Here is a 12,431-nt window from a genome sequence, read left to right on the forward strand (position 1 = left end):
AAAGTTGTTCAGGGTGAGGGCCAGTTCGGTCAGTCGAAGGAGGGTGTCGGTGGAAGGGTACTGGGTGGTACGGCGGGAAAGGCAGAAGCGGAGTGCTTTGAGTCCTTCGTGATGGGGGATGGAGGTGTACAGGGACTGGATGTCCATGGTGAAGATGAGGCGTTGGGGACCGGGGAAGCGGAAATCCTGGGGGAGGTGGTGGGCGTGGGTGGTGTCACGGACGTAGGTGGGGAGTTCTTGGACTAATGGGGACAGGACCGTGTCGAGGTATGCCGAGATGAGTTCGGTTTGGCAGGAGCAGGCTGAGACGATGGGTCGTCCGGGGCGGTCAGGTTTGTGGATTTTGGGCAGGAGGTAGAAACGGGCGGTGCGGGGTTGTGGGACTATGAGGTTGGAGGCGGTGGATGGGAGGTCCCCTGAGGTGATGAGGTTATGGACGGTCTGGGAGATGATGGTTTGGTGGTGGGGGGTGGGGTCCAGGTCAAGGGGACGGTAGGAGGAGGTATCTGCGAGCTGGCGTTTGGCCTCAGCGGTGTAAAGGTCAGTGCGCCAAACTACTACTGCGCCCCCCTTGTCAGCTGGTTTGATGGTGAGTTGAGATAGCCATGGTATAATTTCGAGACTTTAGGCAGTGATGTTCCACAGAACTTGGTGATGGCTCAGTTATGTTGTTATCATTGATTATAGGAGGACATGCTTAGGTTCTTTTTTTTGGGAGAAGTCATTGATTGTCATTTTCTCTGGTGTATGCAGTATCTGCCATTTATCAACCCAAGCCTGAATGTCATCTGTGTCTTGCTATTTGGTCTGAATTTGCTGAAGTGGACCATAATTTTTCTCATTGTCCATGTGATTCAGTTATTTTTGCACTGCAGCTACTGAAAATGTGAGCTGGTTGTATTATTAATAAAATATATGGGACCTTGGTGAATGACATGGCCAACAGTTTGTTTCCTTAACCACTAGTTAAAGACAGAGAAGAAAATATTTCTTTCATCATGAAATAATTTCTATTTGTGATCAAAGTCAATCATTTAAAAACAAACTCGAGTTTTTTGTAAGATCAGCAGGACTAGCCTTCTCCAAAATAAAGGAAACTCTTAATTATCGACACATTTCAAGTCCATAAGACACAGTGGTCCATTAAAATTACAGTTCTGAAATGCCCTACTGCTCTGTCCTTTTTAATTGCAATTTTCAATGCCAATACTGGAAATGGATCAAGTCTTAGATTTGGGTCTCATCTACAGGTTTAAAAGTCACCTGAGAAACCTCAACCCTGCATTGGTGCAAGGCATCATTCCGTTGTCTCGTGGTCAAGATTGACCATTTTTCACTGACACCTGTTCTGTAAGCATCTTCTTCTCCCTGAATATTAACACTGTTAATAGTCTTCTGTAGATGAGATAAATAGACCTACATTGATATGTAAATTTACGAGTTTTAGTTAATTTGTAAGTAAAAGGATGTTGGAATGAAGAGGCACAATTAGGACCACTGTTGGAGGGAGTTGAAAACCAACACAGACAGCTTGGTACAGAAATTCAGATTTCTTAGGAATATCAACTGACCCCATTGTTTCATTAATCTAAACAGCCCGAGGAAAACTCAATGGGATAAAGGTACTTGAAAATTGTGAATTGTTGAAAATCCAATTTGCAAGTTCATATTTACTAGCCATCCTCCATATTCTTGCAATATGACCACAACACATGCCAAGAATCTATGTTAAACATGTCAAGTCTGACAGCTCCCAACTGTTCAAAACTTCACACCGCTTGCAAATTTCGCAATTATGCTCTGTATTGCGATCCACGTCAAAAGCATCCAGCAAAAACTCCAAGGCTGGGTCCCGAGTGCTGAGACAGCTGCGTTAATCTGTGTCCTTCTGTAATTCTCTTTCTACATTCTTCCTACTAATTGATGGATATATAGCCTGAGCAATGTAATTTGGCTGTTTTTATTCCTTAACTCCAGCTCTTACCCTCTATGTCATCTCCATTAATACAGACCACAACAGTTATCTGTTTACCTTCGGTATATTTTGCAGCTGCCTAGTGGTATCCTTGGCCCGACTACTTACGCAAGACAACACATCATCCTGGATTTAGAAACTCTTATCTATTCCCCTAACTTTTAAGTAGTCTTGGGGAGTTGGCAACAGTGGTAGCTAATGTCTTATTTACAACCCTACATCCATAAATTCATTATCGTGAGACGAAACGTAGATGAAGGATTTTTTAATTCCGTCTTGCTTATGATTAAACCTTTTCGAGTATTGAAAAATTAATTGCCTTCAAATTAAATCCAAATATAATCATGAAGTTGTAGAAGCGTAGGTAAATTTTTAATGCCACCGGCTGCAGCTGGCCAAAATAAAATCCTTCCTTGAATATTCGAACAAATTTCCATTAAACGTGGTGGTTTCACCTCGTCCCGGGTGATTGCAATTTGGCAGATGCGAAACCTTCCCTGTGTTAGAATTCAAGACGGTCGCAAAATCCTCTAATTGGCATCAACAGAACAGTCACATTCCTTGTGTCCGGGGATGGTGGGGGTGGGGGCGGGGAGGGCAGGAGTGCGCAGGCGCCTTTCGATAACATTCCAAAGTTTGCCCACCGTTGTCCCGCCTACCTGTTTTTCGTATACGACAATGTGAATTCGGGAAATCCTGTTAATTGGTCAGTCGAGGGTTCAATCAGGCAGGGTTTAAGAAGCCCTGCCCCTGAACGTAGGCTCTCTGGGTATTTGTCAGTTTGAGTGTTGCATGGTCTTTCCGAAAGGAACGGGAGGTGCGGAAGGTGGATTATTGTACAGAATAACGGCGTATTCAGGTTCCGCGTGCGCCCGCTTCTGAGCCTCATCCTTATCCTGCATTGTAGGAGCCCGCAGGCGCGGGGCGGGTGCGATGAGACAAGGTATTAAAGCTTTCGAATTCATCTGAGGCCGACAGGATCGTAATGGAGACGGGCCCGTCCTGTCATTCTCTCAATAAGTCCCTCAAACCTGTCTGACCTACCGCTTCTGTTCCTCTGCCTTTTCTTTGAGAAAGCTGGATTCTTGCTATCACTAGGGTCTCGAGACTGCCCTGGGTCGGGTTTAATTACAGCATTTGATCTCCCAGCCCAGTTTGACTGCTGTCAGTCACTTCACTGCGGATGACAGTCTCATTCATGCGTTTACTTTCCCTTGTGTTCACTTCCAACGAGCTTATTTATGCTGCAATAAAACGTCGCGCGAGGAGGGGGGGAGAGGCTGATCAAGTTTGCACCTTTTATGTCCTTTCCGATCCCGCCCGCATCATTTGAAAACTTAGCTTAATGCCTTTTTATCCATAAACCTTTTCCGTCACGACAGTTGTGGATTTAAACAAGACTTTCAACTCGGTGAAATACCAAAGACATGGCAGAAATATAATCAGATCAAATTGACACCAATCCAATGAGGGAGATATTGGGTTAGAATACCAGACTCTTTCTTTTAGAAAAGTTGTAAGAAGGTTGAGCAGTTTGGAGGTGAAAGTTCCAGAGCCTGGGGCCTAGATCACAAGAGGAAAAAAATGGAGTCTGCTCTACTATTCAGGTGAATCATAATTCCTAGTGTGGAAACAGGCCATTTGACCCAACAAGTCCACACCAACTCTCTGAAGACTATCCTACTAGACTCAAACAAAGCAGGTAAACACCAAAAACGTTTACACATTGCAACTCAGAACTTGAGATATCAAGACTATACAAATAGTTAATTGCAGGGCAATTATGCAAACATGGGAAGAATCGAACCCTGATCCTATTACTTTACATTTCCCCTGTCTAATGGACCTACCCTACATATTCCAGAACACTATGGGCAATTTAGCATGGGATCAGGGTTCGATTCTTCCCATGTTTGCGTGGGTTTCCTCCAGGTGCTCCAGTTTCCTCCCACAATCCAAAGTGCAGGTCTGGTGACTTAGCCATGCTAAATTGTCCATAGTGTTCAGGGATATGTTGGTTTGGAGCATTAGTCAGGGTAAATGTATGTCAATAGGGTAGGGGAATGGGACTGGGTGACTTACTGTTTGGAGGATCGGTGTGGATTTGTTGGGCCAAATGGCCTTTTAAGGGTGATGCCTGAAATGTTGATTTCTCCTGCTCCTTGGATGCTGCCTGACCTGCTGTGCTTTTGCAGCACCACACTCTTGACTCTAATCTCCAGCATCTGCATTCCTTACTTTCTCCTAGTTGAGTTTAACCCCACTACAAAGCCTTTTCCAATGCTGTCTACCTTGAAGAAATTTTCTCACTACAAGAAACTTGGAGTCTCTCTCTCAGTGCACCCTCCAGAAAAAATCCCCTTCCCTGAAGCAGACTCGCTACCAGCGCCACATTCCTGATGAAGGGCTTATACCCAAAACGTAAATTCTCCTGCTGCTCAGATGCTGTGCTTTTCTAGCACCACATTCTCCACTCTTTGATTACTGTGGAGTCATGAGGAAAATTTCAGGGTGTTTGCAAACTAAATGAGTAATTTTGAAGTATGTACTTTCTGTGAAAAAAGTAGGTGCAAGATGTCCAATGACTTCCTTTGAATCCCTAGATTCTCTGCATTTTGGAACTGGTGCCTATGATCACTGCTGAAGTCATCGTAGTTGAGAATAAAATGCTGATTTTATTCTCAACACTATGGGCAATTTAGCATGGGATCAGGGTTTGATTCTTCCCATGTTTGCATAATTGCCCTGCAATTAACTATTTGTATAGTCTTGATATCTCAAGTTCTGATTGCAATGTGTAAACGTTTTTGGTGTTTACCTGCTTTGTTTGAACTTTAGTTTTGCAACATGAACCTGAAAATGCGAAAGGCAATGTAATGTGAAAGATGCTAAGCTTCATTGCAGTGCAGAATTTGACATTTTTCAATTTGTTTTATAGATTTTAATGAAATTGCTGAGCCTGAGTTTCTCAATTGCCTGAAGTGTATAAGAAAGAAAATATATTTATGGAACCAAATCTTCAGGATACCTGTGAGGCTGATACAGAAGAAGCACAAAAAACGGCTGTGTCTATCGAAGCTGGTCAAACCCCTGCAAGATCAACAGCCCACATAAGTAATGATGGATTGGGACCTTCAACCAGTGATTTTCACATGGGGAACCCTGCTGAGAGCGATGTATGTTTAGATAAAGAAGCCATTTATGTATCTGGCTTCATTGAAAAAGACCATGACAGTTTAAAGTTAATTGGCTGTACTAACAAGAATTCTTCCTTTATATCTGCAGCATCCGTACAAGTTTCTCAACCAGTGGTTGATATTAAAACATCAGGGCGAGCAGCAACTAATGACAAAAGTCCACAAAAAAGCAAAAGACTACTTGTCTCTGACCTAAAATTAACAACTGATCTTTTTACTACAGATGTGATAGTGTCTGCAGATAAAAGCCATCAAATGTTTGATACAACCCTTTTACAGCAAAGTGCTAACATTAATAAGGAGAAATCTAAATCTGCAAATCACAGTTTACAATCTGCAGAGTGTCATTCCACTGTGAGTAAGAGTAGTGTCGTATGTCCCGCAATTGCTTCAAAAGATACCAGTCTCCATCCCAACACGCTGGTAGTTTCAGAGCAGCATACTTGTGAGGTAGAAGGCCAACAGAGAAAAGGGGGAGAAGATTCGCTAATTAATCACTTAAAACATTCTGCTGCAGATGAGAATGCTGTAACTTTGAGTGAGTCTGGAATCAAGATTTGTCTCACTCCTGATCCATTACTTGTACAGCAAAATGCAGACAAAAGACAGCAGCTGTACAAAAAAGAACAAAATAATCTGACGGATAATCCAGGAGTGGACCTTTGTGATATATCTGTGAATGGTTGTCCTGGTGAAACAGATGCTCATCCTGTGAACATCCCTAAGAAACGAGGAAGAAAGCCTAAAATTGCAGTGGTTGCAATTGCAAAAGGAATTCCCAGTCATGGCAACACTGAAAATAGTGGTGGCCCAGAAATGGGAAATCTTGAACCAGTGCTGATTACAAAGAAACAAGCAAGAAAACTTAAAAATACAAAAGCACTGTCTCTTGAAGGAACAGTGTCACAAACATCAAAAGGAGATTGTGATGTTGTGAGTGATGACAAATTTGAATTGAGAGCTCCTCAACCAGCCAATATCCCAAAGAAAAGAGGAAGAAAACCTAAGAATGCAAAAATAACATCAATGGGAAGAGTAGTGCCGCACATGCCATCAAAACAGATTTGTGATGATGCTAAAAATGATAGTAACAATGAGATGGGAATTCATGAACCAGTGAAGATCGTGACAAAACGAGGAAGAAAACCTAAGAATGCAAAAATAACATCAATTGAAAGAGTAGTGCAGCAAATGCCATCAAAGCAGATTTGTGATGATGCTATAAATAATAACAATGAGATGGGAATTCGTGAACCGGTGAAGATCCTGACAAAACGAGGAAGAAGACCTAAAAATGCAAAAGTAGTGTCTGCTGAAAGAGTGCTGCAGCAGACTCCAAAGGCTGGTGGTGATATTTCTGAAAACAGTGATGTCATAGAGATTGATGCTCTACCACCAATGCAGATACCTAAGAAGAAAGGAAGAAAACCTAAAAATAAGATGGTGTCCCAAGAAGAGAGTACAGATACCCATGGGCTCTTGAAGCCAATCGTCCAGAGATTATTGGAAGAGAGCAGTGCTGAGAATGAACTAACAGCAAGTGGTCGACCAAAAAGGAGGGCGGCCAGAGCGTAAGGAACTAATCTTATTGGTTATGCATAGGTGCTTGAATTGTAGCTTTAGGCAAGACTCCCTAACAGGAGTGGATTATCACACCTCCAGTCTCAACACAGAGACTGAGACATTAAAATCAGTGTACATTAAGCATGAAACTACTATAAAGTGTATGATTGGTTCTATATTTATTTCTAAATGGTCTGATGAGTGTAGTGAAGTTTCCATGGTCTGAAGAAAGGTCACTGGACCTGCAACGTTAACTGACTTCTCTCCACAGATGCTGCCAGACCTGCTGAGCTTTCCCAGAACTTTGTTTGTTTTTCTATGGTCTAGTGCGTTCTCCTTGCATAATAATGGTTGGCAGAAACACTAAGCTATGAATGGAATATGATTGAATATGGAATGGAACATAGTCGACACGTTGATATATGAAAGATCGCTGCCATGTAGAATTAGAACATGGCTATGCTCATTGTGCACCATACAATGTGTCATGATCTGGGGCACAGTGCTGAGGGAGGAATAAGAGACGGCAAGGTTTCCTCAGAGCACTCTAATTAGGAAACAAATGTTGGGGAGATGTATGGAATATATAGTTTCCAAATTTGAATGATAAAGCAAATAGAGATGATAAGCTTGTCCCACTTTGCAGAATTTTCATCCCAATATAAATAAAATCATTAGAATATTGAGCAGCTTTTCATGGAGCATATAATAATTTCAGAAATAATTTGTTTTATTATGAAAAATCAGTAGTCTGATTCAAAACTGCAATTTTTCTATTTCTACCTTTGCACTCCTTGCCTACTATTTACATTTTCTCATCGGAAACTTACTTGTTCTGAACTTCAGTTGTAGTTTATTCTGCATTTTATTACAATTCTCCCAAAAGGAGAGAGAAAGAGACCTTGGAGTGCAGGTTCATAGCTCCTTGAAAGTGGAGTCGCAGGTGGCTAGGATAGTGAAGAAGGTGTTTGGTATGCTTTCTTTTATTGGTCAGAGTATTGAGTCCAGGAGTTGGGAGGTCATGTTGCGGCTGTACAGGACATTGGTTAGGCCACTGTTGGAATATTGCGTGCAATTCTGGTCTCCTTCCTAACAGAAAGATGTTGTGAAACTTGAAAGGTTCACAAAAGATGTACAAGGATGTTGCCACGGTTGGAGGATTTGAGCTATAGGGAAAGGCTGAAACATGCTGGGGCTGTTTTCCCTGGAGCGTCGGAGGCTGAGGGGTGACCTTGTAGAGGTTTACAAAATTGAGGGACATGGATAGGGTAAATATGCAAAGTTTTTTCCCTAGTCCAGAACTAGAGGGCATAAGTTTAGTGTGAGAGGGGAAAGATATAATAGAGACCTATGGGGCAACTTTTTCACACAGAGGGTGGTACGTGTATGGAATGAGGTGCCAGAGGAAGTGGTGGAGGCTGATACAATTGCAACATTTAAAAGGCATTTGGATGGGTATATGAATAGGAAGGGTTTGGAGGGATATGGCCGGGTGCTGGCAGGTGGGATTTGATTAGGTTGGGATATCTGGTCGGAGAAAGTGAGAACTGCAGATGCTGGAGATCAGAGCTGAAAATGTATTGCTGAAAAAGCGCAGCAGGTCAGGCAGCATCCAAGGAGCAAGAGAATCGACGTTTCGGGCATGAGCCCTTCTTCAGGAATGATTCCTGAAGAAGGGCTCATGCCCAAAACGGCGATCCTCCTACTCTTTGGATGCTGCCTGACCTGCGCATTTTCAGCTTGGGATATCTGGTCGGCATGGACGGGTTGGACTGAAGGGTCTGTTTCCATGCTGTACATCTCTATAACTATAACTGCTGTCTCTCGAAGTATGACATTTTGATCTGTCTTTAACTTGCTCAATCGCAGGTAGAGTAGCTGACTAAAGGGAGGCTGAACAAGCTGTACAATATCCTATTGATCACCTGTTCACAATACGTAGTGGAAGTTGAGAAAACATTTCCAGTCACACTTTTCACGAGCTAAAGCTGTCCAAATGGACTTCATAACCAATAAATTACTTTTGTAATATGGCCACTGTAATGCAGCCATTTTGCACACAGTAAGATCCCTCAAGTAGAGTGGAACATGTAACCTATTTGTAGTGTTAATCGAGAGATGCATATTGACCAGGCCACGGGATGTTCTTCTTTGAGTATCAGTATGGAATTCTTATGTCCGACTGAGCGGGCAGACTTGGTTTAACTTCTAATTAGAAATATGGTATCTTAGGTGTAGCACTCTCTCCATCCAAAGTGGATTGTGAGCCTGTATTGTGTACTCAAGTCCTCAAATAGAATGTCAAGCCAGTACGTGTGAATAGACTCTAGCAAGAATGCTCGCAACCAAGTCATGACTGATGACATGAGTAGCTCAAAATGAGTTGTGCTTGAGATTTTTTTGTTCTAATAGTGTTGAACCTTTTTCATCATGTGTTAAAAGAATCATAGAAATAAATAGGTTAACATAATTGGATTTGAAATAATAGGGCTTTAATGCATTTGACCCTTGAAAACACTAGACAGATAAATTTAATATATGTGCATTAAGAACCTATGTGATCTTGCTAATGACAAATTCTGTCCCTTAGATTTTCAGTTTTTTGTATATTTGGTACATGACCAGAAAATGGAAAGCTCTGTTATACAACAGATTTTGATGTTTTAAAATTTGTTTCTTGCTTTTCTATTAACTTACTATTCATGAACAGCCATTGTACTATTGATAATTAATGTTCCAGTAGTTGGGTTCAACATATACTGATCGTTCCAGTGACATATGCATCTCACAGAGGTGTTTCTAAAATTTTGAAATACTGCATTGGAGTGTCAACCTACATTTCATAGTCCAGAATATGGAGTAACATCTGTAATCCATCTTCTGAGTCAGTAGCAGGTGTTCTGGCAACTGACCCAAGGTTGATGCTGGTTCTTGGCACCTTTCGTGACTTCAAAACACCTCAGTGCATTTTATAAGCAATAACATACCTTTTGAAGTGCAGTCACAGTAACAATGTGGAAAATCTGGCAGCCATTTGATAACACAAGCATAAATATGATAATCAGATAATTGGCAAACTGCATCCAAAATTAGCTTGCAAACAAGAAGCAAAGGGTGATGGTAGAGGGATGTTTTTGGGATTGGAGGCCTGAGACTTGTACTGTACCACATGGATCCATGCTGGGATGCTTGCTGTTAGTTATGTCATTAACAATGTGAATGTGGAGGGTATAATCAGTAAGTTTGCAGATGACACAAAATTTGATGGCATTGTTGATAGTGAGAAGAATGGTCTCAGGCTGCAGTGTAATATTGATCAGCTGGTGAATCTGGCTGATCATGGAGTTTAGTGTCAATAATTATGAGGTGATGCATTCTGGGAAGGGGTCCTTGGGGAGTAAAGATCAACCTTGAGTAAAGATCAATTCATAGATACCGAAAGATGTCAGCACAGGTAGATAGGGTGATGAAGAAGGCATAGAGGATGCTCACCTTCATTAGCCAGACCATCGAATATTGGAGCAAGGAAGTCTTGTTACAACTTCATAAAACATTGGTTAGGTCACAGGTGGAATACTGAGTTCAGTTCTGGTTGTCACACTGTTAGAAGGATATGATTGCATTGGGGAGGGTGCAGAAGAGATTCACCAGGATGTTGTCTGGGATGAAACATTTCCGTTATGAGGATAGACTGGGTTTGTTTTTCCTGAAGAAGAGGAAACTGAGTGAAGATCTGATTGAGGTATACAAAACAATGACAGGCATAGAATAGAATTTTTTTTAAGAACCCCAACAGTATGGAAACAGGCTATTCAGCCCAACCAGTGTACACCGACCCTTCAAAGAGTAACCCACCCAGATCCTATTACTCTACATTTACCCCTGACTAATGCACCTAACGTACACATCCATGAACACTATGGGCAGTTAGTATGACTAACTCATCTAACCTGTGTATCTTTGAATTGAGACAGGAAACCCATGCAGACACTGGGAGAATGTGCAAACTCCACACAGGCAGTCGCCCGAGGCTGGAATCGAACCCGGGTCCCTGGCGCTGTGAGGCAGCAGTGTTCACCATTGAGCCACTGTGCTGCCCATAGAGTGAGAATCTCTTCCCCATGGCAGACATGTCTAAGATCAGAGGGCATAAGTTTTTAAAATGAAGAGCAAGTGATTTAGGAGAGATTTGACCCAGAGTGTGGTGTACATCTGGGAATTGCTGCTTGAAAGGGTGGGGTAGGCAGGAGCATTTGCAACATTAGAAGCATTTAATGATGAGCACAGTAATTTCTTCTATAGCGCAATAATTCCATTCCTGTGCGACCCTATGCTACACAAAAATCGTGCAATACAAATAACACCAAGTGTTGGTGATACTATAGCCAACACATGTCTTAAAGGTTTGCACTTTAGAAACAGAGTCCCCTATTAGTCAGTCACGTTACAGTGAATTTGCATTATAGCAGAATGACCTGCACTTAAAACGCAAGGGCATAGTACATTGTGGTCCAGGTGCAAGTAAATGGGATTACTGTAACTTTGTGGTTATTGGTTGGCATAGATCTGGTGGGCCAAAGGGTCTGTTTCAATGCTGTATTCCTTTATGATTCTATAATCTATTTTGTTAATGATTATTAAGAAATATTGGGTTGATATCAGGGGGAGTCTCCCATACACTGAGCATGGAACCTTATACAGCTAACGGCAAAATATTATAGATGCTGGTGATCTGAAGAAAAAACAAAATACGAGGGAAAAAAAATACACCAGTGGGTCTTTGCAGCATCTGCAGAGAACAAAAGTAAAATACAATGGGTGCTGGAAATATGAAATAAAAACAAAATGTTCTAATATTTTCTGATTTTATTCGTAGCACTTCATTGGAGTGTTAGCGTAAATTTCATGTGCAAGAATCTTGGATTGGTCTTTTGACTCGGTGATAGGAGTCATATCAACTGAACCAAGGTTATGCCAATTCTTAAACATAGGCCAAAGTTTGGCTACAATTTATAATTCATTTTAAAAATATGTTTTACATTTTTGATTCTTTTCTCTGTTCGTTGCAGGCAAACTGCAAACCCTGAATCTCTGAATTAGTTTCTTGGTTTTGTTCAGCTAGAAACAGAGTCTAGTGGGGAAGACAGTAGAGCAACAATGGCAGGAGTAGTTGAGTGTAAAAGAGAGAGCCTGTGAAGTAGCCAAGAGCACCGGGAAATCAGAAGATTAGGAAGACTACAAAAATAAACAGAGGATAACAAAGGGCGGCACGGTGGCACAGTGGTTAGCACTGCTGCCTCGCAGCGCCAGAGACCCGGGTTCAATTCCCGACTCAGGCGACTGACTGTGTGGAGTTTGCACGTTCTCCCCGTGTCTGCGTGGGTTTCCTCCGGGTGCTCCGGTTTCCTCCCACAGTCCAAAAGATGTGCAGGTTAGGTGAATTGGCCATACTAAATTGCCCGTAGTGTTAGGTAAGGGGTAAATGTAGGGGTATGGGTGGGTTTCGCTTCGGCGGGTCGGTGTGGACTTGTTGGGCCGAAGGGCCTGTTTCCACACTGTAATCTAATCTAATCTAAAAGAGAAAAATAAGGAAGTAGAGGATCAAGTATGAAATTAAGCTAGCCAGTAATATTAGAAATGATAGTAAAAGTTTCTTTCAATACATAAACAAATGAGAGGCAAAAGTAGAAATTGGG

At 41.9% G+C, this 12,431-nt stretch overlaps 1 protein-coding gene across 1 annotated transcript in view; it reads left to right on the forward strand.

The window, feature by feature from the left end:
• Window positions 1-1,821: 1,821 nt before the first annotated feature.
• Window positions 1,822-12,431, forward strand: part of gtf3c2 (general transcription factor IIIC, polypeptide 2, beta) — a 140,051-nt gene continuing 129,441 nt past the window's right edge. Inside the window, exons 1-2 of the mRNA XM_043682113.1 lie at window positions 1,822-2,918; window positions 4,914-6,743. Coding sequence (XP_043538048.1) covers window positions 4,981-6,743 — 1,763 coding nt within the window. The 5' untranslated portion in view covers window positions 1,822-2,918; window positions 4,914-4,980. The remainder of the gene's footprint in view (window positions 2,919-4,913; window positions 6,744-12,431) is intronic.

The sequence above is a fragment of the Chiloscyllium plagiosum genome, chromosome 3 (assembly GCF_004010195.1).
Source record: "Chiloscyllium plagiosum isolate BGI_BamShark_2017 chromosome 3, ASM401019v2, whole genome shotgun sequence".
NCBI lineage: Eukaryota > Metazoa > Chordata > Chondrichthyes > Orectolobiformes > Hemiscylliidae > Chiloscyllium > Chiloscyllium plagiosum.